This window comes from Ruditapes philippinarum, unplaced genomic scaffold (genome assembly GCF_026571515.1).
Source record: "Ruditapes philippinarum isolate M1 unplaced genomic scaffold, ASM2657151v2 ctg4092_1_1_1_1, whole genome shotgun sequence".
Lineage (NCBI taxonomy): Eukaryota > Metazoa > Mollusca > Bivalvia > Venerida > Veneridae > Ruditapes > Ruditapes philippinarum.
Window position 1 is genome coordinate 1 of NW_026855099.1, and position 27,956 is coordinate 27,956.

At 34.0% G+C, this 27,956-nt stretch overlaps 1 protein-coding gene across 1 annotated transcript in view; it reads right to left on the reverse strand.

Annotated features, from left to right (window-relative positions):
- Positions 1–124: 124 nt before the first annotated feature.
- Positions 125–27,956, reverse strand: part of LOC132742105 (kinesin-like protein KIF15) — a gene marked incomplete at its 3' end in the record, with an annotated part of 29,403 nt that continues 1,571 nt past the window's right edge. The window contains 14 exon segments of the mRNA XM_060730425.1: positions 125–236; positions 1,167–1,252; positions 1,979–2,093; positions 4,989–5,052; positions 5,574–5,632; positions 8,060–8,188; positions 8,600–8,707; positions 9,321–9,422; positions 11,420–11,599; positions 11,998–12,098; positions 12,783–12,820; positions 13,651–13,727; positions 16,557–16,725; positions 17,182–17,200. Of these exon segments, the coding sequence (XP_060586408.1) occupies positions 125–236; positions 1,167–1,252; positions 1,979–2,093; positions 4,989–5,052; positions 5,574–5,632; positions 8,060–8,188; positions 8,600–8,707; positions 9,321–9,422; positions 11,420–11,599; positions 11,998–12,098; positions 12,783–12,820; positions 13,651–13,727; positions 16,557–16,725; positions 17,182–17,200 (1,359 nt within the window).

Here is a 27,956-nt window from a genome sequence, read left to right on the forward strand (position 1 = left end):
GCATTGCTACAAGTAAATGATAAGCTACACTTGTACTGATTTAAATTATGTATACATGTTCAAGTAAGACGGTAAAATTGCAATACCTCTTGAGAACTGGCCTCCTGACCTTTTATCTTCTCATTCAATCTTTTGATATTGTTGTCCCTGAACTTTATGATCATTTTGTTAGTTTGTATCGCTTTATCCTTCTTGTCACATAGTTCGCGTAACTTTTCTATTTCCATATGAAGATCCTATCAATAGATGAACATTTAAAGGTTTCCATTTTGACTACATGTATATTAGTTTATACATATTGATTTTAGTTTGATTGTATGGAAAGCTATAAGCTTATTGAAACACTCTTGAAACCGTTCCTGGAACCAACCAGTACTAAGCAATGAATGTAAAGTTTCTTGCTCAAGGAAACAACAGCTTGCCTCTGACGGGGTTTGAACCCACACAGTCAGCAATCCTTAAATTACTAGTCTGATGCGTTAACCACTCATGTATATTATACTGGTTTGAAAACAAACCACTGTGTTTAGTAAAAACATTCATTGGTGGATTTTTTTTTTAAATAAGTAGACAAAATTTCTCTTAGGAACTCAACCGAGGTCAAAAAACCTAAAACCATAAAATTTGAAATTCTTACATAAATCAAGTGAAACACTGAAAATGAAAAAAATTGCACAGGATAATCAAGAAATATGTTCAGAATTAAATTGTATAGCAATTTTTTGTGCGATTCTTAGCCAGATTTGAGGGAAAAGCCTTGCAACACTATTCATTTTAAGCAATTTTGCCCAATAAAAATTATTATTCTGGAAGGGAATGATCTGAAAAATTTGCACACAAGTTATTGGTCCAGAACTTCATTAAAGTATACAAATCTGGAAAAATATTTCCAGTCAAATATTTTCATTCTCATCATGTAAAAAAAAAACTCAATGGAGTCCCTTTAACAGTCTTTATAACTGGTATTAACTTATTAAGAAGTTCTTTCTCACATAATTTTGATAGATATATTAAATAACCAAGGCATATAATACCCAAAATCCGTAGTTATATTAAATTTATAAACTGACCTGATATTGTGATTGGTATTCCCTCTCTAAATCTTTTAATTTATTGTTTAGATATATTTAAATAAGACAATATATATCATATATTTCCTTTATTACCTGTTTTTCTGTTTCTGTGACCTGACGTAGTCTCATTGCCTGCAAAAACATTTCTTTTAGTACTGGCATTTCAACCTCCACTTCAGCTGTATAAATATTAGAATTAGTATAATTAGTCACCAATTATCATAACTACAAAACAAGAGTGCCATAATAGTCCTATATCACTCATTAGAGCAGTGCATTTTTCATATTTACCAGAATGGTGGCAAGGCAGAGGGAAATATTGCTCCACAGAGTGAAAACTAGTCAAAATTGAGAAACAGACAAAACAGTCCTAACTTTTGTTAAATATATTCATACAAGACATTTCAAAATACAAATATTTCTCTTTGGTCCACTAATCTAAAAAAGAAATGTTTTTTTGTTGAGGGGGACTTTTTCAGGAATAGGAGAAAATTTAAACTTTTTAAGAAGAGGAATGGGACTGAAATTCAGCCCAAAATCATCCCTATAACAAAACACTGCAGAGTGCTACAACAGGTCAGTCACAATTATTTTACCAAACTTTGACACCATAATAAATAACAACTTTGGTGATAATTTATTCATTGGTCCATGATAACATGAACTAATTTCACACTATTTTATTTCTAAGTAAAGCACAAACCTGACATAAGACAATTAATGTACAAGAGGATTACATACTGATTACACTGAGGTGTTTTGGCACAACAATAACAGACTCAATAGTATTCCTCATACATTGTTTGACAATTTACATCTTAAATCAATTTTATTCAGAAAATATCAAAAACTTGCTCACAGAACAGTAGAAAACTACACTTATGTTATACAACTACAATGTTTACCTGTAGAGATTGGACGTTGAACGCCTCTTTTATATAAATCTAACTCAGCAGTCAACTCTTTGACCAACGTCTGTAATTTCAGAAGGTTTCCATGCGAATTCTCATTCAGCACGGCCTGGAAGATAAAACACAACGCAAACTACATTAAAGGGACTGAAAGCAGTGTCTATTCTAGGAATTGAAAAATAGGGGTGATTTTCCCCCCTCTATTTCAAACAAGAGGGCCATGATGGCCCTGAGGTCGCTCACCTGTATATAGGCCCCAGGAGCAGGGCCAGTTTAAACCCCAGGGCTTTTATTTGAACAAACTTGGAAGACACTCATTAGAAGATGTTTCACAATGTTAAGCTTTTACTACACACATGTAATGAAAAACAATGATCTCATCCCCCTGTCCCCCCCCCCCCGGGCAGGGCCAATTTTCACCCAAGGGCTTTTATTTGAACAAACTTGGTAGTCATCCATAAGAAGATATTTCATGCTAAACATCTAAGCTCTAGTTTCATTGGGTTTTTTAAAAGAAGATTTTGTAAGTTTTTACTACACACATATAGTTAAAAACAGTGACACCCCTGGGGCGGGGCCAGTTTTGACCCCGGGCTTTTATTTGAACAAACTTTGTAGACACTTATTAGAAGATGTTTCAAGCTTAATATCTAACTCTAGCTATTTGGGTTTTTTCAAAGAAGACTTTTTAAGTTTTTACTATATGCATATATAGGTAAAATCAAGACCCCCCCGGGGCGGGGCCAATTTTGACCACAGGACTATTATTTGAACAAACTTTGTAGACACTCACTAGAAGATGTTTCATGCTTAATATCTAAACTCTAGCTATTTGGGTTTTTTCAAAGAAGATTATTTAAGTTTTTGCTATACACATATAAGGAAAATCAATGACCCCTGGGCGGGGCAAATTTTTGACCCAGGGCTTTTATTTGAACAAACTAAGTAGACACACATTAGAAGATGTTTCCTGCTGAATATCTTAGCTCTAGCTCTTTGAGTTCTTTCAAAGAAGATTTTGTAAGTTTTTTACTATATGGCATATAGGGAAAATGCAATGACCCCCTGGGGCGGGGCCAATTTTGACCCCAGGGCTTTTATTTGAACAAACTTGGTACACACTCATTGAAAGATGTTTCATGCTGAATATCTTAGCTCTAGCTCTTTGGGTTCTTTAAAAGAAGAATTTTTAAGTTTTTACTATATGCATATAGGGAAAATCAATGACCCCCTGGAGCGGGGCCAATTTTGACCCCAGGGCTTTTATTTGAACAAACTTGGTACACACTCATTAGAAGATGTTTCATGCTGAATATCTTAGCTCTAGCTCTTTGGGTTCTTTAAAAGAAGAATTTTTAAGTTTTTACTATATGCATTTAGGGAAAATCAATGACCCCCTGGGGCGGGGCCAATTTTGACCCCAGGGATTTTTTTTTAACAAACTTGGTAGACACTCACTAGAAGATGTTCCATGCCAAATATCTAAGCTCTAGCTCTTAGGGTTTTTTAAAAGAAGATATTTGAAGTTTTTTCTTTCGGTTGCCATGGCAACCAGAGTTCTGCATGGAATTAAATTCTTTGAACAATTTTTAAAGGTGACCACCAAAGGAACATTCCTGTGAAGTTTGGATGAAATTGGCTTAGTGGTTTATGAGGAGATGTCATTTAAAGTAAAAGTTTACGGATGGACGGACCACGGACGACGGACGGACTGACGCCGGACGAAAAGCGATCACAAAAGCTCACCCTGTCACTTTGTGACAGGTGAGCTAAAAAGAGGGCGATTTTCAAAATCAAAGGGTGCCAATATAAACTGCCAATGTTTAATCGTCTGCATTAAGTTTACACTGAGGCGTTCAACTGATGAAATATTTAAAACGATAATATTTATTTAAGGCAGCAGAAGTTGTACCCCCTTAATTTTTAAACGAAAACAAATTATCATAGAACCGCCACGATTGATTATAAAGGGATTGGCAATACAAATAATCGAACTATCTTTCACGTCAAGATCGTAGCCAAGCTAGGAATTGCCTCATTTTTCTTGATTATTTACTTCACTAAAATGGCGCCCAACTGTCAGACCTAGCACACTTGTTCCGGTTGATACGGAACATTCCGTTAATTTCCGTCAACTCACGTAACCAGTACCATACGGTACTAAATTATTATAATTAGCTTACAGTTACCTCCCTTCGGTTTTTGGTGTAAATATAAACAAAACAACCAAATATAATGCGGGATGGAAGTTTTACGGTTTTATTAACTTTTTTTATAGATGCGCGATTTTCACGCACATGATTTTGAATTGTGCGTGATCTGTTAAATACTAGCGTGAATCCCGCAATCGCGCGTCCTAGAATAGACATTGCTAAAAGACCCTTTTTAAAAAAAAAAACAACAAACCAATAGATCTAATTCTAATATGGATAAAGTAAAGCCACAAAGCATGCTCTTTGATAGAATTTATACAACATTTCACTTAATGTATTAATTCAACCCACTAGCGATTGTATAATTTTTACTTTCAGCTTGATTTTTACTACTAACTTTAAGCTGCAAAATTCATTCCACATTTTGTATTGCAAAACTGTAGAATATATATTTAAGTGAAATTTTAGAAAATGATGTATAAATGATCAAACTTTTTGTTGATTTCTTTTTTAACTATAACACTTCTACATATATATATTTAATGCATCATGACAGTTGTCTATAAAGTTATTGATCAATACAATAAATTGCAAGAAACTATATTTTCTCAAAATGCTTCAGAATCAAAATAAAAGATAGAATGCATTATGACAGTTGTCTACAAACTTATTGATCAATATAATAAATTACAAGAAACTATATATTCTCAAAATGCTTCAGAATCAAATTAAAAGATAGAATGCAATTTGACAGTTGTCTACCACCTTATTGATCCGTATAGTAAATAACAAGAACCTGTATTTGTCTAAAAATATTCCAGAATCAATTAAAAAGGAAAGATTATACTAACTTTGTTCTTGATCATCTTGGCATTTTTAGCAAACAGCAATGTAGAAAGTGTCTCTCCATAACACCTGAAATATACCAGCAAGAAAATGAATGCTATATTTATAAGTTAAAGCAACACACCTCCAGGTTCATGCATATGTTCATCAAAATTTTGAAAATGATTTAATAGTAAAACATTGTGAAGTGAACCAAAAAAAGTAATTTACACATTGCAAACAGCACTTGCAATCCATGTAAATTACCAAAAGGAGGTCAAAATCTGCAAAAATAGCCTTACTGTGTTAGTAACTCAGTAGAAATATGGTGAATCAGTCAATAATCACCAAAAAAAAATGTAAATCATTACTTGAATCTTTATTACTTTACTCTGATCATGTTACATCACAGAGATCAAATGTGTGAAGCTTCAACCCATTCCCTTCTGTAGTTTTGGAGATACCAACTTGTACTCGAAAACTGACCAGTGTTTGTGCAATAGCCTTGAGGTGAGTACAATAGCTCAGACTCCCCATTCTTCTGATAGCCGTGCTAAAAACAATCACTTTTGAGCATACTTTTATACTAGAAAATTAAAACAGCAACTTACTTATATCCTGAATGTACACAGGCAATCAGACTTGTCTTCGAGTTACCTCCCAGTGAATCCTGAAAGAAATAAATAACAATATCTATTAACCATTTCCATTGCAAAAAAAAAAATCTATAAAAGGCAGTTACCAAACAGCTCCAACATAATCCAAGGGAAAAGATAATAAAAGAAGACAATGGTACAGTTAAACTTCGTTCGCTCGAACTCGGATCCCTCGAATACCGCCCTTCGCTCGAACTCATCGCCCAGTCCCGGCAAAATTCCTATATAATATATATTGTTCTACCTCGGATCGCTCGAACACCCATCGCTCAAACTCTCGAACATGATCTCTGGTCCCTTCGGCAGAAATATAGTGTAAATCACACCTTTTCGGTCGAACACAAACAGACAACAAAAGTTCTAAACATGTTCTAAATAATTGACAGTCGGTGACACATGTTTTTAACACCTCGTGAATGGACAAAGGCAATTAAGGTTAATTGATACAAAATAAAAGGTGTTGTAACCGATTTGTTTGTTACGATAAAATTATATATTTGCCGTCTTTAGTAACGATAAAAAGAAAACAACTCCTGAAATGCGCAAAAGTCAATAAATAAATGACGTTTACCCAGACGGCTTTAATTACAACCATGGTTCATGTATCGTGAATTGTCAGTGTAATCTATTTATAGAATGATACTTGTACATGTTTTTTTTAGTAAATGACTACAAATATATGCTATATGCTGCTGTAAAATGTTATTTTTTATATTTAATTAATTAATTGTTTAATTATTTGACAAACAGATGTCCTAACAACATTTATATTGACGTATTTATCATGTGACCTATGTAAGCTGGAAAACCTTTAGATATGTGTTCTATGTAATAATAGTTCAACCTCGGTTGGCTCGAACTACCGATCTCTCGAACAAATTTTCACAGACCCTCCGAGTTCGAGCGAACGAAGTTCAACTGAATTATCATTGGCAAGGATTTCATCAGAACAAACAGAAGTAGTATTTCTATTTATTTATTTACTTTTTTGCTTTTTGTTTTTTCGTTTGGTTGGGCTACAAGTCAACCTGACACACAATAAGTACCTCTCTGTGCATTATTTCAGGCACAAACAGGCACCTAAGCAGAACCAATGACTTTCTGTTAGCTTAATGGAAAGCTTCCTTACATGAAAGAATCCAAAGTCCCTGGTGGGAATTGAACACACTAGAGTTGGGTACCGCCAGAAAGAAAATACCACGGTATACCACGGTTTTTTCCTAAAAACCACGGTATAAACCACGGTATACCACGGTATTTCATTGTATGCTATATGTTAAATTTTATCCCTAAAATAAGTATCAAGGTAGGCTGGTATAGAATTTCAAATATTAAATTTAAGCAGATCTATAAAATACAGATTAACCAAAGCATCATTTAACTTTTTTCAATCAGGTACTTTCGCATGTTGACAATCATAAATTAATTGGGTCATGGATCAGTTCTTGTTGTTTTTTTTAATTACATAGGCCTATTGGTCTCTTTCAACATTTAACAACTGTTATTTAAATTGCATAGTTAAAGTGGAAAATTAAATGTTTTTATTGCTCATTGATCAATAAAATAATAGGTCAAATGCACGTTAGCTGATGACAAATATTTATTTGTCGGTTAATTTTATAACAGAGTCCCAGCTGCTATTGTAATTTTTTTATTGCAAGGGCTAAGTATTTAATTAATCTGTGTCAAAAACCAAAACAAACATGTACCCCAAAAGCAAATTAAAATTATCACATAGAAAACACTGCTGACCATGTTACTTCTTAATTGATATTCATTAGTTGAACGAACATTACTTTTAATCCAGTTTCTATGCCATTCTATAATTAGTTAATTGCCATGCCCATGCAGTAAGTGCGTGACATAAGGAAAACCCCTTGCCTGATTGGTCGCTATTTATATAAATACTTAAAATAGTAACACCCTAATTTTATGCACGGAATGCCCATATGAATTATCGATCTTTACGATTAGTTTTCGTATCAAATAAGCGATATTTGGACAAGTAAATGTAAGTCGACAATTCTTGCTTCTTCAACTGAGATCATGCCAGTCGATAATTCTGGCTTACATGCGGTAATCAATAAAGCATTCAATTTTCGCTAAGAACTATCGAAGAATGATAATAGTCGGCGAAAGTTGTTTGCATAAAGGTTAACTCAAAGAAACATTAACATATACAACAGAAAAAGTTTTTTAATTTAGTACATTTTACGGATCTGTAATTGATTTAAATTAGAGCTAAAAGTACCGGTTTTCCAAGTCTGTTCCGCGGTACGTACCGCAGGTGTCTCGGATCGTGGTTTACCGGTATACCGGTTAAACCGCGCACCTCTAGAACACACAGCTGTGAGAAGCAAATGGTTGGACATAAACTCTCTTAACCACTCGGTTACAGATGCCCCTAGAAACAAGCTATATGAAAAGAATTATATGCTTACCCTGAGCAGGAAGGTTAATTTCGAGTCACGATATGGTATAAATCTTTTCTTGCCATCTCTGGATACATTGACAAGACACATAATAACTTTACCAAGATTAGACAAACTCTTGTTAATGGAGCCAGCTTCCTGGAATATAATTATCACACAATTCTAAAATCGACATATATTTTTGGTTTTGGGGAAAAAAATCACCTATTTTTTTGGTGAATTTATTGTTTCTGATGGTGAAAAATACCCTTGCGTATTTTTCCTTTCAATAAATTCAGGAACAAGCCAGACTACAAGTAAAATAACCAACATTCCATTATTTAGCTTGTTCCAGATAATCAATCATAGAACCTCTTTGCAGGATTAAAATTTTAAAAAGGTTGGTTGGAGAAACGAAAGCACAGCCACGCATGCAAATGATATGAAGTCAATGACTTTAAGAAATCTGCATGAACACCCTGTGTAAAGTATCTAATTACAATATCATCACCAGAATAAAGCAAATATTCATACAAACATCACAGAGACAAAAGTTGATGTAATATATACCTTTAATCTAAGTCCTGTAGCAAGAGTATCTTTTTGTCTCTCACTGCCAGCTAAATCAACCAAGTTAAGTGATGATGTGATAACCTTGTCCATGCCACCTTTACACATCTGTAAATTATAAGATCATCTGTAGTGCAAGTGAATATATTTTGCTATATTGTAACCATCCTGACACTATGTACGTACATCTTTACCAGAATACTCAATAGACTATAACAATATATTGTTTAAAATTTGATACTGTCAAATGATTTACAGTAATAAGATAGTATCATACATATTTCCCTACGTCAATTTTCCACTGGAATGCTTTATCCCCCAGACCTTGTCACCATGTCTGGTCGCATGTCCAGTAAGGCTATTAGCCAGAATGAACATGTCTTGTCCTAGACACACCTGCCCTGTTTTAATCTGTTTAAAACTTTTTTCCTGCTTTTATACCCGTTTTTATTCGTTTTACTAGTGACATGCAAAGTCTAGTTCCCCAGTAGGGGTTTGACTCAATTTAAGATAGATTGATATCTAATTATAATACATACATAAAGAAATGAGTGTTCTGAAGCTTGCTTATGCATGTAATAATAAAAGAATAAAATACTGGTGAAATTTCATGCCCACGATTTGTAAAATGTGTCAAGAACTGGCACTAGTAATTATTATTTATTAGTCTTATAGAGTATAAATTTATCCTTAAAATATTCAAGTGACACCAATACAATACCTTGGACTCTATTTGAAGTGTAAACACTGCATGACTTCTAGAAGATTCTCTGTTCATGGAGGTTGATGCAACTTTCCTGTTCATCCAACTTGAACTTAATACCTTAAATAATGAAAGAGATGTGTGCATGGTTCATACCAAATTCTCAAATCAAAATTCAAGGACTTTTCAAGGACTTTTCAAGGTAAAATAGTCATTTTCAAGGCATTTTTTTCCCGATTGATCTTATTTAAAATTATACTTTTACAACCATATCTGTGATATACATTTTTATTGCAATTGATCTTATTTAAAATTATACTTTTACAACCATATCTGTGATATAAAACATGTAAATAAAACATGTGTGTTTCAATTTAAGGTTCAAATGACTAGAATTGCAAAACAGTGACTATATTTAGAAAATCAGCACAGTCAGTAGAATATATGAACACCAAAACTGTAACATATAGGTGATTGAGTAAATTCACACAACTCTATCTAATTTTCCCTTCTTTTTTGGATTTCTCTTCCAATTTCCTCAACTTCCAGTTTCTTTTCTTTGAAGCCCTTTCTTAGAATGTTTGATTCAGTCACAAATCAATGATTACTAGAAGTGGGTGGGGTGGTATTGTCATGTCATGCACAGTTTCCGTTGTGGATTGGGATGGCACAATGTTATTATTTGAATCAGATCTACTGCAATTTTCAATTTTGACATTTATAGTTCCTTCCTGTCTGAGAAATGCAAGGCCACACTTCGTCAATGACGACTTGATGTCTAGATTTTTTAGGTGCTTTGCACCCCTCGCATGCGATGTTAATGCACTCTCTCCCATTTGCGACAAATCGATGGTTTTCATACACATGGTACATTGTGCTTTTCGTGGGTCTTGTGTAACTTGTTTAACCCAACTGTATTGTTGAAGGCATTTGAGCTAAAACGTACATTTCTTAGTGTATTTTCCCATTTTTTACTTCGCAATGGAAGCTGACATTTTGTACACAATTTGCGATGACGTCATATACACAAGTGCTTGTTAAAATCCGTGCCAAAACCGTAACACTGGCTAAACACTACTAAAACAGATCCAAATGGGCGCACTCGATCGGGCTGCCTTCGTTCACATGTCCGATTTGTAGCGGAAAATTTGCCTGACCTTTACAGCGACAGGTTTTATACCCTTTTGGATTTTCAAGGCATTTTACCGAAATTCGAGGGGGTTTACTGAAATTCAAGGACAATTTTAGTGTTTTTTTCAAGGCAACCCTGAATTCAAGGACTTTTCAAGGTTGAAACCGAATTCAAGGACTTTTCAAGGCCCGTGCGAACCATGGTGTGCTTTTAAAAGTAACTACAAGATTTGTAATGTTTATAACACAGCACCTAACAATTTATCAAGTAATTTTTACAAGGATTCTTATAAGAAACTAATTGTGCAGTATTCCGAAAATTGTTATAATAACAACTATACCAATTGAATGGAGGTGTATAAACATTGTTGGTGCATTTTTTAAATATAACCCTCCTTCAACCTTTTGGTTGGGTTTTAAATCCTTAAGATCCCTTCTGTGCATTATTTTAGACACAGGCGAGCACTTGAGTTAAACAACTGATTTTCAGTAAGTTATCTGGAAAGCTTCCTCATATGATAGAATCCGAAGTCCCTAGCAGGATTTGAACCCACAGCAGCAAGGGCGCAAGTAGATTGAAGACAACAACTTTAACCACTCCGCCATGGATCCCTCCCAGCTCAGATTTGCTTAGAACCATTTATATCTAACATAACTGAGCAACAGCCTCAATACAACCAATCAGGCATGTTGCTTTTCAATAATATTAAAAATGTTTTCAATTGTTAAGCGATTAGAAATAGAGTATTTTGTTAATTCTGGTTCACAAATTCATTTGTGCGTAGACAAGCTCTACAAGCGTTAAATGAAAATCTACTTGTCTGCAGGCAAGAAGTCCTAAGACGGATAAGTTGGGCATAGGATTTCATCACCACTGCACATTCCATGACTGTGCGCAAAAATCCACAGTCATCTTACCATACCAGTGTATACTATATATTAAGATAATGTGCAAAAAATAAAACTTAATTACAAACTTTATTCACCTCATAAGCCTCACTGGCATTATTGACAACCTTTTCTGACAGATTTTCCACATAAACACCAGTTTTCAGACTCTCTCGTAGTTGTAGGGAAGATGATGACGGCTCTAGAAGGTCGTATATCTGTTCATTGTATATCTCCAGGAACGAACATTTGCATAAAAACTGCTTATTTTCACCATGCTAGAATTATACAATAAAACATTTTAATGGCTTATTTGGTCTTTCACCAGTTTTAACACTTTTAAAGCTGCATGCATCTGAAGGATGAGTGAAGTATTTCAAGAAAATCAAACTTGAGAAAAATGTACTAAGATTTTAAGAAAAGTAAAAACGATTTATGATTCAAGTGATAATTTACATGTGCGATTAATGACCGATTTTGTTTCAGTCAAACAAAACGTTGCTTTAAGGTATACTTGAAAAAATCATGTTTAAGTAAATATTCCACCTTTCTAGATTTACTTTTTTGAGAATGATCCTTTGTACATTATTTCTTACACAAACTAGTACATGTGCTGTTGCAAGTCATACAAAGTGAACAATCATGCATTGAGGTAAGAACTTGTATGTTTACTTACCAATTCTTTTTCTCTAGTAATGAGACTATACATGTATTCAAAACTTCGTGGAATCACTCCTCGTTGTTCATGCTGGAAATTCTCAGCATCTTCTGATGGTCCTATATTAAAGGAGAAGACCACTGCTTTACATATAATAATTTATTGATATGCTTTAACTCTGTCATAAAATCATTTTTTTAGTTTTAGTTTATACAAAATTATTATAGTTTGTGTTGGACGCTATAAGCACTCTCAACTCCATTTCTGGAACCAAACAGTACTAAGCAATGAGTATAGTTTCTTGCTCACAAGTTGCCCTTGAAAGCAATCCTTAGATTTTTAGTAAGATGCATTAACCACTTGGCCATGTCAACATTTTGTGAGGTGCCTTTTTGTGCAATATTTAAGGCATAAACCGGCATCTGAGTAGAACCACCAACATTCCTTAAGATAGCTGGATAGCTTTCAAACTTAAGAGAATTTGAAGAAGCTGGATCAGCTCAAACCTACAGCTGTGAGAAGCAAGTGGTTTGAAGTCAATGACCTTAACCACTTGGCCATGATGGATGCCCAAAAGAGAAATTAGATAAATTAATTTATAAAATTAATCAAAGAAATATGCAACTAGAAATAATGTGTGTATAAGTAATGTCATAAGGAAATTTTGGACAACACTTTCAGAAAACTATAGTCGTTTTATCATTAACTATTATATCAGATTTGTTTACCAGACCTATCTTAAGAAAGAATAGGAACAATGTATTAAGATAGTACTAGAGATAAAACATCAGAATTCCACTTACCCATCATGGTAAATGTTTTACCAGAACCTGTCTGGCCACTGAAATGTCAAAAAATATCTCAACTTTATCTTAATCTCAGAACAGTTCTGCTAAATACAATCAACTCTCACTACGGCATAAAAAATTCAAGAGCTGTCAGTAGGACAGCCGACTTAACTATTCCCAGTGCTTGATAGTAAAACGAGAGCCTGGATAATGTAGAATTAATCAAGTTCAAAAGGGCCGTATCTCTCTCAAAATGTGAATTAGAGTTATAAGCCTTGGATGGTGACCTACTATTATGCTATCAAACAAGTGTGTAAAGTTTTAATTCATTCCCTCAAGTGGTTATGGAGAAACCAAGTTGCATGCAAAAACTTAACCAAAGTTTTGGGTGATTACAAAAGCTCTCCTTATTCAGTCAAGGTATTCAAATCAGTCAAACAAAATTTTGACTTATTTCTATCAATCTAACAGTAATTACTGCACAAATTCCAAAAGTATAAACAGCCATGCATTGTATTAACATTTTATCATATTTACTGAAAATTTGACATTGACTTCACGTGTCATGATCAGTAGTAAATCACAATGTTGATTAACTTGTGTATAGGCTGGAGGCCAAATGATGCAATAAATCTTAATTGAATATTTAGGAACGCAAAAAACATATGCAGTAGTACACATTTTGCAATGAAAATTCTTTTGCGTTCTAAAAATAAACCTGACTATATCAAAGCCTTAATTTAAACCAAATTTTGCACCAGATGACAAAATGTCTGAAACTGATGTAAATGTGAACATACTATTTCAGATTTAGAATCAATATGAACAAAAAGTTGCTTTCTCAAATAACAAAAAATAGCTTTCAAAAGATAAAATGACTTACTAGGCAAAAATGGTACCATTGTATCCAGCAATGCAGTTCTCTATCACCTTCTTACCAAGTTTGGAAAAAATTGTTTCCTGAATAATAGAAATGGTCAAATATTATGAATGAATTGTGATCATTGCTCTATCATTATACAGTATCAAGATACAATAATGAGGTATTGACATCTGGTGATACATATAACTATTGTTAGGTTTCACTGTTTAGACAGTAAGTACTATAGTTTCAGCTACTTGTACCTTCTTGTTGTTGATTACTTTATGCCTGCCAGGGGAAAGATGTGTAAAAACTCATTTAAAGATTTAAAGTTTGTTTTAGTCATGATCTGGTCACTAAGGTCGGGACTGAGGTATAACAGAATAAACTTATTAAACAGAACCAGGGCCTTTTTTCACAGGTTGGGGGAGCAGCCCTACTTTTAATTTGGGCGAAAAAATACTAGGTAAATTAGCAAAAGGGGAAGAAAAAACTGTATGTAAATTCAATTTTTGAGGGAACCTGCATGATTTTGAAGAATTTTTCTATGGAGAAGCAGCCCTATAATGGCCCCAGCTATAGAAGGAAACTGGAAATGTGTCCATAGGACACAGATGCCCCCACACGCCACTGTTCTGTCAATCTTATGACTCTAGGTCAAATATTTTTTGGACTACATGTGCCACAAGTTGAAAACTAACTAGAAATGTGTCCATAGGACACGGATGCCCCCACACGCCACTGTTCTGTCAATCTTATGACTCTAGGTCAAATATTTTTTGGACTACATGTGCCACAAGTTGAAAACTAAAAATCAACAAAGGGCCATAATTCTGTTAAATTTGGTCGCAGCAAAAATTCCTACCTTTACTACCATCTACACATTAAGGTTGTTAATCCCTGGAAGTTTAAGCAAAATCTGCCATCCAGTTTAAGAGGAGTTGCGTTCACAAAATTTCTACATAGTATATAATGATAAAATCAACAAAGGGCCATAATTCTGTTAAATTTTTGTTGCAGCAAAAATTCCTTCCTTTACTACCATCTACACATAAAGGTTGTTCATCCTTGGAAGTTTAAGCAAAATCTGCCATCCTGTTTAAGAGGAGTTGCATTCACAAAATTTCTACATAGTATATAGTGAAAAAATCAACAAAGGGCCATAATTCTATAAAATTTGGTCGCAGCGAAAATTCCTTCCTTTACTCCCATCTTCACCTTAAGGTTGTTCATCCCTGTAAGTTTAAACAAAATCTACCATGCGGTTTAAGAGGAGTTGCGTTCACAAAATTTCTACATAGTATATAGTTAAAAAATCAACAAAGGGCCATAATTCTGTAAAATTTGGTCGCAGCAAAAATTCCTTCCTTTACTACCATCTACACATGAAGGTTGTTCATCCCTGTAAGTTTAAGCAAAATCTGCCATGCGGTTTAAGAGGAGTTGCGTTCACAAAATTTCTACATGTATAGTATATAGTGAAAAAATCAACAAAGGGCCATAATTCTGTTAAATTTGGTCGCAGCAAAAATTCCTTCCTTTACTACCATCTACACATTAAGGTTGTTCATCCCTGTAAGTTTAAGCAAAATCTGCCATGCGGTTTTAGAGGAGTTGCGTTCACAAAATTTCTACATAGTATCTAGTGAAAAAATCAACAAAGGGCCATAATTCTGTTAAATTTGGTCGCAGCGAAAATTCCTTCCTTTACTACCATCTACACATTAAGGTTGTTCATCCCTGTAAGTTTAAGCAAAATCTGCCATGCGGTTTAAGAGGAGTTGCGTTCACAAGATATCGGGACGTACAGACGGACTGACGGACGGACGGACAAGTGCAACGCTATATGCTCCCACATTGTGGGGGCATAAAAATCAACAAAGGGCCATAATTCTGTTAAATTTGGTCAAAGCAAAAATTCCTTCCTTTACTACCATCTACACATTAAGGTTGTTAATCCCTGAAAGTTTAAGCAAAATCTGCCATCCGGTTTAAGGAGTTGCGTTCACAAAATTTCTACATAGTATCTAGTGAAAAAATCAACAAAGGGCCATAATTCTGTTAAATTTGGTTGCAGCTAAAATTCCTTCCTGTACTGCCATCTACACATTAAGGTTGTTCATCCCTGGAAGTTTAAGCAAAATCTGCCATCCGGTTTAAGAGGAGTTGCATTCACAAAATTTCTACATAGTATATAGTGAAAAAATCAACAAAGGGCCATAATTCTTTTAATTTGGTCGCAGCAAAAATTCCTTCCTTAGCTACCATCTACACATTAAGGTTGTTCATCCCTGGAAGTTTAAGCAAAATCTGCCATCTGGTTTAAGAGGAGTTGCGTTCACAAAATTTCTACATAGTATATAGTGAAAAAATCAACAAAGGGCCATAATTCTGTTAAATTTGGTCGAAGCAAAAATTCCTTCCTTTACTACCATCTACACATTAAGGTTATTCATCCCTGAAAGTTTGAGCAAAATCTGCCATCCGGTTTAAGAGGAGTTGCGTTCACAAAATTTCTACATAGTATCTAGTGAAAAAATCAACAAAGGGCCATAATTCTGTTAAATTTGGTCACAGCGAAAATTCCTTCCTTTACTACCATCTACACATTAAGGTTGTTCATCCCTGTAAGTTTAAGCAAAATCTGCCATCCGGTTTAAGAGGAGTTGCGTTCACAAGATTTCGGGACGTACGGACGGACTGTCAGTCCGGACGGACGGACGGACGGACAAGTGCAACGCTATATGCTCCCACATTGTGGGGGCATAAAAAGCCCTGAGAACTATAGATCATGGTATAATGGATATTTACGAAGAAAGACCTGAACATTACAAATTACAGCAGGCTTGGCTCTATACTGGTGACAAAAAATAATTAATCACTAAGTTTTTTAAAGAAATGATGTATAAAAACAAATTAACACAGACCTGTCTTGAGTCCACATCTGCCACATAGTCAAAGGCAAACACCTTGCTCTTTGGTTGCTGTCTAAGTATGACCTGGGCATTATTTGGGTCCGCATCAACAACTCTCGCATTACCAGGCTCATCTTGACACGGAGGTCTTATTCTTACAAACACCTGGATGTTGTTGTCCCTGAAAGAACCAATATATCACTTATTCCATCATATTATTAGAAGGTGTATAGAAAATAATACACATCAGAAAATTTATAATTTCATGCAAAATTAATAATCAATTCAGTGAGTAAAATGATTTGACATGGTGGTATTTTTTTACTAACTTTGATCAGAAGTGCTAGAATTTTTTTTCCCAAAGGAGTTTTATCAATGGTGAATGGCCATTCAAAATTCTGTTGTTTTTTCTAGCACATTAAAATTAGCAATTAAAAAACCCAACCTATTTTCATGACAACATATTTTCAGTTCTTGAGCTATAAACATGTAGATCTAAGTATTATTATTATAATTAATTATTATTAATGAGCCTGTAGACATTTTTGGAAAAAAAATACTTTTGATATCTTGAAACTTTATATCATTGAATCTAATTAACATAAATTTATATTCTGTTATTAAGAAACTAACTTACCCTGAGTCTAAATTCGAATCTGAAAATAAAAACAATAGAAAGGTGAAAAAAAATTTCATTACTAAATTTTAATGCTGATTTTAAGAGATATAACTGATCAGAAGATCTTTCTAAATATTAACTTAGAATTACTATAAGAAAGCCCTAGGAGGTATTTTAAGGTCCTTTGTGCCTCCCTAGCAGTCTTTTGTACATCTGAGCAGTCCTTAGCGGTCCGGCAACTCATAAAATTTGCACCAAAATAATATTTTTTCTTAAAATTATAATTTTTTTTTCACTAAACATTCTACCATGTATTATAAGAATGCCCTAGGAGGTATTTTAAGGTCCTTTGTGCCTCCCTAGTAGTCCTTTGTGGCTCCTTAGCAGTCCTTAGCTGTCCTTAGCAGTGTTTAGTAGGTCCTACTAAACACTGCTAAGGACCGCTAAGGACTGCTCAGATACACAAAAGACTGCTAGGGAGGCACAAAGGACCTTAAAATACCTCCTAGGGCATTCTTATAATACAAGGTAGTATGTTTAGTGACAAAAAATGTATTATTTTAAGAAAAAATATCATTTTAGTGATAAAATTTATGTTTTTGAAGAGTTGCCAGACCGCTAAGGACTGCTCAGGTGCACTAACAACTGCTAGGGAGGCACAAAGGACCTTAAAATCCCTCCTAGAACATTCTTATAATATATGGTAGTAAGTGAATAGACAAAAATGTATTATTGTAAGGAAAAATATAATTTTTGTGATAGAATTTATGCTTTCCATGAGTTGCAGGACCGCTAAGGACTGCTCAGGTGCGCAAAGGACTGCTAGGGAGGCACAAAAGACCTTAAAATATTTCCTAGGGAGGCACAAAGGACCTTAAAATACCTCCTAGAACATTCTTATAATATAATTTTTATGGTAGTATGTTTAGTGACAAAAAATGTGTTATTTTAATAAAAAATAAAATTTTGGTGATAGAATTTATGTTTTTTCAATGAGTTGCCAGACGGCTAAGGACTGCTCAGGTACACAAAAGACTACTAGCGAGGCACAAAAGACCTTAAATTACTTCCTAGGGCATTTTTCTATTATATTGTAGTAAGTTAATAGATAAAAAAATGTATTATTTTAAGAAAAAATATAATTTTGGTGATAGAATTTATGTCTTCGATGAGTTGCAGGACCGCTAAGGAATGTTAGGGAGGCACAAAGGACCTTAAAATACCTCCTAGGGGCACCAAGGACAACTAGGGAGGCACAAAGGACCTTAAAGTACCTCCTAAAGCATTGTTTTAATACATGTTAGTATGTTTAATGACAAAAAATGTATAATTTTAAGAAAAAATTAAATTTTGGTGATAGAATTATGCTTTTGATGAGTTGCAGGACAGCTAAGGACTGCTAGGGAGGCACAAAGGACTGCTAGGGAGGCACAAAGGACCTTAAAATACCTCCTAGGGCATTCTTGTAATATATGGTAGTATGTTTAATGACAAAAAAATGTATAATTTTAAGAAAAAATATAATTTTAGTGATAGAATTTATGCTTTCGATGAGTTGCCGGACTGCTATGGACCGCTAGGGAGGCACAAAGGGCGTTAAAGGATCTCTAAAGAAATTCTTGTAATATATGGTAGTATGTTTAATGACAAAAAATGTATTACTTTAAGAAACTAGAAATGTGTCCATAGGACACGGGTGCCCCCACTGCGACACTGTTCTGTCAATCTTTTTACTAAGTCAAGGGAAATAAGTCTACAAATACTGGATAAATCCACAAGCGAAACCCCAGGTGCAAATCTAAAATATGCTGAGCAACCTGCCCATAAGGTTTATTGACTATGTCAAATCCTTTTTGAGAAACTTGCGACACAAGTTGAAAATTGCAAAAATTTACTAAGTGAAGGGCAATAACTCTAAAAATACTAAATAAATCCAGACGAAAATACCTGGTGCACAACTTCACATGCTGATCAACATTCCTGTAAAGTTTCATGACTGTAGGTCAAATACTTTTTGAGTTACATGCGACACAAGTTGAAAATTGCAAAATTTTACTAAGTCAAGGGCAATAACTCTGAAAACACTAAAAATATCCAGACCAAAATACCCAGGTGCACAACTACACATGCTGATCAACATTCCTGTAAAGTTTCATGACTCTAGGTCAAATACTTTTTTAGTTACGTGCGACACAAAAGTGAACGGACGGACGGACGGACAAGGGTAAATCTAAATGCCCGCCACTAACGTGGGGGCACAAAAATATAATTTTGGTGATAGAATTTATGTTTTCGATGAGTTGCTGGACCACTTAGGACTGCTAAGGGGCACAAAGGAATGCTAGGGAGGCACAAAAGACCTTAAATTAATAATAATTAGAGTGTAATAATTCTATTTAATTTTGTTTAGTGATCTTTCTTTTTTTTATGTATTTTGGTGTTGATTATTATGTTTTGGATGAGTAACAGGACTGCATAGGATGTGAAAATTGACTTGGTCTTTAAGTAAATGCTCTTATGTTAAGTGGTAATCAAATGTATAAAGAATATCACTGTAGTGAATGAAATTATATTATGAAGAATTGAAGAAGAGCAATTTTAAGTTCAAAGGAAATTAGATGTAATAAATGATCCAATAAATATATTTACCATGTAACTGGTGCTTATTGATAGTCTTACTATGAAAATGTTACAAAAATTGCCATTTTCTCCGGCAATTATGTAACAGTTGTCTGTAACATCCGTCCCTATCATCAGTATTAAATATATATGAGCCGCGTCACAACAAAACCAACATAGTGTGTTTGTGACCAGCATGGATCCAGACCAGCCTGCGTATCCGCGCAGTTTGATCAGGATCCATGCTATTCGCTATCAATTTCTCTACTTGTAATTTAGGGTTTGTAAGCAAACAGCATGGATCCTGATCAGACTGCGTGGATGCGCAGGCTGGTCTGGATCCATGCTGGTCGCAAAGCCATTATGTTAGTTTTGTCATGACGCGGCTCATATGGTGCTTACTAAATCTCACAAAGGGAGTTTTATGCTAAATCTCCAAAGCGACTGATATTATTTTTTTCTACAAAAATTATTTACATGAAAAGATTATATGTTACTCTAACCTTCAGTGAAACATAATATTAAAGCTAAAATGAATTTCGGACAAATATAAATATATATATATATACTCATCGAAAACATAAATTCTATCACTAAAAATTATATTTTTTCTTACAATAATACATTTTTTGTCACTAAACATACTACCATGTATTATAAGAATGTTCTAGCAGGGCTCGACACTAACGATGGTCCGTTAGCCCGAGGCTACCTTTTTTCCATAAGGACTACCTAAGTTTCCAAGTTGGGTATCCCGTCGGGCTACTCGAAATTTTAGTGACCTGATACATTTAAATTCATTTAAAATAATAATAAAATAACAATTGTTATGATACAAATTGTACGAATTCAAAACGAAACCGGAAATTCATCTTTCTGGTAATTAAATGTCCGTTGGGTCGCTAATGATCGTAAAGTTAAGCGCTTGGAATTGCAAGCGTCGGCTACCTACGAGTGTAAACTTAAGCGAAAATATGTGGCGTTTCATTGAAAATGTTCAAGAGCCGGCCAAAAAAAAGGCCAAAACACGAGACCAACAGCTTGAGGCACAGCGTGAATATGACAAAACCAAAAGGGATCGTAATTTTCAACCGTCCTGGTCGAAAGAATTTCCATGGTTGACATTTGATAACGATAAAAAGTTGATGTTTTGCAAGGTTTGCCAAAAAATTTGATACAACCGGCACATTTGTTAATGGCTGTAATAACTTTAGATTGCAAAGTGTCCGTATTCATGATAAGTCAGAGGGCCACTTACGTTGTGTAGGAATGGCAGATAACACTCCTAGCTCAGAAGGCCATAGAACTTTAAAATTGTTGAATTCTGCAGCACATGCAAAGTTAAGGCATTTATTCATGAACGCTCACTTTGTTGCTAAGTGTGGACGACCATACACAGATTACGTTCAGTTATGCAAGTTGGACATTGCAAAAGGGCTGGACATTGGCAGTACTTATCTAACAGACAAAAGCTGTCAGATGTTTTATATCTTCAATTGCGGACACAATTCGAACTAGACAGGATGCAAAAATAAAAGCAAGTCCATTCATATCAGTAATCAGTGACGGGTCTACAGACACATCTTCACAAGAGGTTTGAAATTGTTGTACGTCCGTTCATCAGTCAGATTGGCAAAAATGTGATAAGAGTTTTAATATTCCTTTTATAATTTATGAATAAATTTAAATTTGAGTGAGAGTTAAAACCTTGATCGATTGGGAATCAAGTTTATCAAAACTATCAATGTTACAACACCTGAAGTTATGGTACATGTTTGACCTTATGTTTTAAAAAAACCCCGATGAAATGACTTTTGTGATTGTTTGGACCTCAAAATTTTTTGAATATGCTATCTCAATGGTATTTTATAACATTTTTTAGTTTAATAATAAAACAGTATAATCTAAAATATCTAAAAAATCGTAATAAATATATAATTATAGATATCCTTTATTAACCCCAAGTTGTAAAATTTTTAAATTATTTTAGGTGTCCACACAATTTTCATTTGGGCATCAGAAATGTTGCCAAAGCTGATAGCACGAATATCAGCAATGCCATTATTAATGTCCTGAATGATCGTTATGGGGAGGATTGGAAAGAAAAAGTGATAGGAGTTGGCAAAGATGGTGCATCTGTGATGCTTGGCAAGAAATCGGGGGTGGTTGTTAAGCTTAGGGAACATACCAACAGGCCATTTATATATGGCATTCACTGCTCAGCACATAGGTAATCATTAAATTAATTACTTTTTACAGCAAAGTTGTATGGAAAAATTATATATATATAAATTCAAAAATAAAAGAAATAATTGTCATTCATTGCTCTTTTGAAATGAAAAATAAAATTCATTTACCTTCATTTTTTTATATTGCTTTCATTTCAGTTTTCATCAAGTGACTTTTTTCATATATTTGCATGTTATAATTGTTACATTTCTTTTATAATTTTACAGATTAGAGCTTGCCTACAAAGATGCAGTCAAGGCTGTAAATACTAAGTGGACTACACATCAAAAATGTGAAGCTTTACTTCTGAACCTTTACTTATTTTACAAGTATGTGTAACTAGCAAAGAATCATTAATTATTCAAATAAAAGGAATTATTTCAGCCAATATAAATATATAATAGATATACATTATTCTTAACAACAAAAACTGTGAATGTTAACAAAATTATTAACATCCATTGACATACATGACAAAATAAAACTAATACTGAAATTTCAGCTGTTTGACAGACCTGCACTGATTTTGCACATGTTGATTATATATTAACATAATGATCATCAGTTCTATTCATTTCAGACTCAGCCCTTTGAACAGATCCAACCTCAAATCATCTTTTGAGAGTATTGGACTTAAAGTACTTTTGCCAACACGAGTTGGAGGTACACGCTGGCTTCCACATACAAAAATGGCTCTTAAGCATTTGATTCATGGACATGCTGCCATTGTTCAGCATCTTGAGCAGGTAAGAAATTAATTATTACTCATTTAACGTTTAAATGAAATGAACATTTTACAGCAATAACTTAATTTGTAAATTGATATTGTGATATTTGATTGCGATTTGTTTTTGATTGATTGCTATTCACTTATTTAGATGCAGAACCCTACAGATCCCACCCACAGAAAGGAGTCTGCTGCAAAGGGAAAGAATTTTCTCAAACTGTTAAAAGACCGCCGCATTATTATTTGGCTCCATCTACTTATGGACATTGTTTCATGTCTAAGTCAAGTGTCAGAATCTATTCAGGAGGGTAACATCTCTTTAGCAGAAGTGTGGAATGAGATTGAGTCTGCAAAGACTATTTTACACAAGTATAAAACAAGGTATGACCTTAAATGTGATTATGCACTGGTATTTGCCATGCAATTTGCTTGAACACCTATTCTAATTTACTTATAGCTTGAAATTGTTAACCTTTCCTTTGAACACTAATTTCCCTGCTTATAGACAATTATCTATAGATGGCATATGTATTCTAGTATGTAAATGTATCTTGCTTTATGTATCTATTGCTGCTTACATGTATCGCTTTTTGTATGTTTTTCCTTTGAACACTAATTTCCCTGCTTATAGACAAATTATAGATGGCATATGTATTCTAGTATGTAAATGTATCTTGCTTTATGTATCTATTGCTGCTTATATGTATCGCTTTTTGTATAACTTATACTTAATTAACATAGTGCTAGTAACATAATATTGTAGAACTAGAGTGCATGTAACCTTTTTTCTTTGTCCAACTCTCTTTATCTGCTGAACTAACATAGCTAGAACTTGTTTATCATTTGTGCATTACTAACATACTAGTGATGGGCCTTATCTGAGAAAAGTAACAGCTAATGATAATACTTCTGAGATGAGCACAGACAACAGTAGAGAAAGCTTTCTCTCTGCATTAATCAACTCTATTGATGCCAGATTTGAGGGTGATCTTCATCTTTTCAAGGGTAGCTACTTCATCAGCTTTAAAAACTGGCCGGAAGAGATGAATGATGATTTAGGTACAATATGCACAAAAATGTGAATCAGTATTGTAATATTTCTTTTAGTTATGTTTAACATTACATTTTGATTAGAGAAAAAACAACTTAGAGAAAAAACTTCTTTTTATTTACCTTTTTTTAATATTTAATTATCAGTTACATGTTTTAATTTCATAAGTTTGTTATCAAGGTCATTTAGCACTGAATTCATATGTTTCACATTTATTTAGCAAAAAAAAAATAATTTGTTTACCATTCTGTTCTTAGTAGCTGACTGCCCAATGAAATTATTAAATTTTCATGTAATCCATATTTATTCTAGCTGACTTTGGAGATGCTGATATAGCAGATTTAGTAACTGTATGCAGACCTGCTTTAAGTTTATGTGTGGAACAAGATGGTATGGACAGCGAAGAAATAGAGCCAGAGTGGACACGATTTTAGGCAGATGTGTACAACAGGTATCACTTCATTTCTATTTATATCATGAACTAGGCTAGCACTAGATGGATTTTATGGTATTTATCATATGTGTATATGCGATAAAACCTCACCTTTTAGTTTTTTCAGAATACTTAAGCAATTTATATTTAAAAATCTATTCATAAACATGTCATTTTCAACAAAATATTTATGATGCATTTATTATTTCATCAGTCAATGATATCAGTATAGCTTTTCTGCTTTTTCTTTAGCAAGAAGAACATGATAAGATCTCTGTCATGGTCAACATTGTGGGGGTCTTCATCTGATAAGTATCCAAATTTATTTGGACTAGTCAGTTACCTGCTATCTTTGCCATCCAGTTCAGTTGATGTAGAAAGAGGCTTTTCTAGGTAATTTAGTTAAATATTTCATTGTTCATAGGTAGATATTAATGATAATCTTAAGACATTAACAGTGTGTCTGTCTTGCTGAATAATTGCAAACTCCTGATAGTGATATATCCATTTTTATCTGTAAAAATTTAAATATAATTAAAACATTCATTTAGGCCTAAAAAAAAAAATGTTGTGTTTCCGGTGGCCCGACCGACCCTATTTTTTAGCGCCGACCCAGTTTTTTATCGATGTACAAAAAAAAAAAATGGCGCCCATACCGACCGTACCGAAGACGGGTTTATAGTATTGCGAGTCGACAACGATTTAAGGCACAGACGATTCGGGTTCCAATTACGTATTAACGCGCACCGGCTAATATGGCGGCACAACAAGCAGCCGAAGTGTCACTGCTGGCGATTTTCTTTAAAAATACGACCATAGTTTGGCAAAACAGGAAATCAAATTAATAGACCACAGCAAAACAGCTCAAAACATTTTTCGGACGTGCATGGTCATGTTAAGAGTGATAATATTAAAATTGAAGCCAGTTGTTCGGAAAGAATAAAAAAAATGAAAACGAAAGTCGAGTCATGCCATTGGTAAAATTTATTTCAAAATAAAATATTGAAGACTAGGTGTGGTAGTCTAACATTTTAAGTACTTTTATATGCTATAGAATATAATTTAAAGTACATATAATCCGTATCTGACATATCTACAATCGTTGATTGACTAAAAAAAAAAAAAAAAAAAAAAAAAAGTCCGACCTACCGACCCTACTTTTTTTTCGCCTCGCCACCAGAAACACATCAATTTTTTTTTTAGGCCTTAAGTTTATCTTTAAACAAGGAATATAGATTATACATAACAACATCAGAAATGATCAGTACATGTACTAGTAGTATTAGCATGACAATGCAATAACACTTGGATGAATACACATTACATGTATATTATTAAAGTAGAATTGATATATTAAAAAAATGATTGACTTCTAGGATGAAGATTCTGAAATCAGATTGGCGGTCATGTCTGTCAGATAGGCGCCTTACTGATCAACTTCTGATATCCACAGAAGGAGAAGCAATAGGGGACTTTGATCCTGATGCAGCTGTGGCCCACTGGGAGTCTTGTGGTACAAGGCAGAGAAGGCCATTCTACAATGACTCTTTCAAGCCAAAGGTACTTTGATATTGGAATATGTTGTTTGCTAGCTTAATAATATCTCCTAAAAGCAAAATTCTCTCTTAGAAATGTAATTGTAATTTTAAATATTAACAGTTCTATTCTAACATTAACAATTGTATCTGGAACTGGTCTCCAGTTTTTATGTTAGACATTTAGTATTTGAATTGTGTTTCAGAATGCTTCAAGTTCATCTCATGTTGATTCTCAATCTGTGGAGAATGTTGGTGTTAACTACGAACAGCTAGTTGATGACTTGTCCACTTGCGATGTGGATAATGATGATGAATTTGAACAAGAGGCCAGCCGGGACATGCATCTTTTGCAAAACAAAGCATATAGACTGTTACTTGATCTCATATAATTTATGTACTTTGATTCTGTCAATAAATTTGAAGAGATCTGCTGCTATTGTTTTCTTACCTTGATAAATACACTCAAAATGCATTGAAATAGAATGAGAAACAATTTTTTATTTTTTACAATGAGGACTACCTCAATTTGCCAAGGACTACCTGATCCTAAAAGTAGGTAGTCCTTCTGACTACCTCTAAAAAAAGTAAGTGTCTAGCCCTGTCTAGGAGGGATTTTAAGGTCTTTTGTGCCTCCCTAGCAGTTGTAAGTGCACCTGAGCAGTCCTTAGCGGTCCGGCAACTCATAGAAAGCATAAATTCTATCACCAAAATTATATTTTTTCTTAAAATTATACATTTTTTGTCACTAAACATACTACCATGTATTATAAGAATGCCCTAACAGGTATTTTAAGGCCCTTTGTGCCTCCCTAGGAAATATTTTAAGGTCTTTTGTGCCTCCCTAGCAGTCCTTTGCGCACCTGAGCAGTCCTTAGCGGTCCTGCAACTCATCGAAAGCATAAATTCTATCACAAAAATTATATTTTTTCTTACAATAATACATTTTTGTCTATTAACTTACTACCATATATTATAAGAATGTTCTAGGAGGGATTTTAAGGTCCTTTGTGCCTCCCTAGCAGTTGTTAGTGCACCTGAGCAGTCCTTAGCGGTCCGGCAACTCATCGAAAGCATAAATTCTATCACCAAAATTATATTTTTTCTTAAAATTATACATTTTTTGTCACTAAACATACTACCATGTATTATAAGAATGCCCTAACAGGTATTTTAAGGTCCTTTGTGCCTCCCTAGGAAATATTTTAAGGTCTTTTGTGCCTCCCTAGCAGTCCTTTGCGCACCTGAGCAGTCCTTAGCGGTCCTGCAACTCATCGAAAGCATAAATTCTATCACAAAAATTATATTTTTTCTTACAATAATACATTTTTGTCTATTAACTTACTACCATATATTATAAGAATGTTCTAGGAGGGATTTTAAGGTCCTTTGTGCCTCCCTAGCAGTTGTTAGTGCACCTGAGCAGTCCTTAGCGGTCCGGCAACTCTTCAAAAACATAAATTTTACCACTAAAATGATATTTTTTCTTAAAATAATACATTTTTTGTCACTAAACATACTACCTTGTATTATAAGAATGCCCTAGGAGGTATTTTAAGGTCCTTTGTGCCTCCCTAGCAGTCTTTTGTATATCTGAGCAGTCCTTAGCGGTCCGGCAAATCATAAAATTTGCACCAAAATAATATTTTTTCTTAAAATTATAATTTTTTTTTCACTAAACATACTACCATGTATTATAAGAATGCCCTAGGAGGTATTTTAAGGTCCTTTGTGCCTCCCTAGTAGTCCTTTGTGGCTCCTTAGCAGTCCTTAGCTGTCCTTAGCAGTGTTTAGTAGGACCCTTACTGATTATACATATGTATCTTACTACCTCTTAAAACTATTGATGAACTGATATTCATAACTTTAAATAGATATCAAAGAAACATTTAGGAATTGACAAATTCACAAATTCGAAAACCTAGCTAAACGCCGTTTTCCGGTACTTTCTGTACATAGCTCTGGGGAATTCACCTAATGGAGTGTAATAGCGAACTCGATGTTTTCGGCCTTTTTTAAAATTAAATTGAAATAAAACAGTTATTTCTTTATAAGAAAATAATTAAATATCATTGTATGAATAATTCCATACAAAAAATAAAGTAAATACACAAGTTTACGCCGAAAATAACCTTATTTATTATGGAAGATTCCACTACGTCGGTTTAAATTTTATTGATTTTCATTTTAAACAACTTA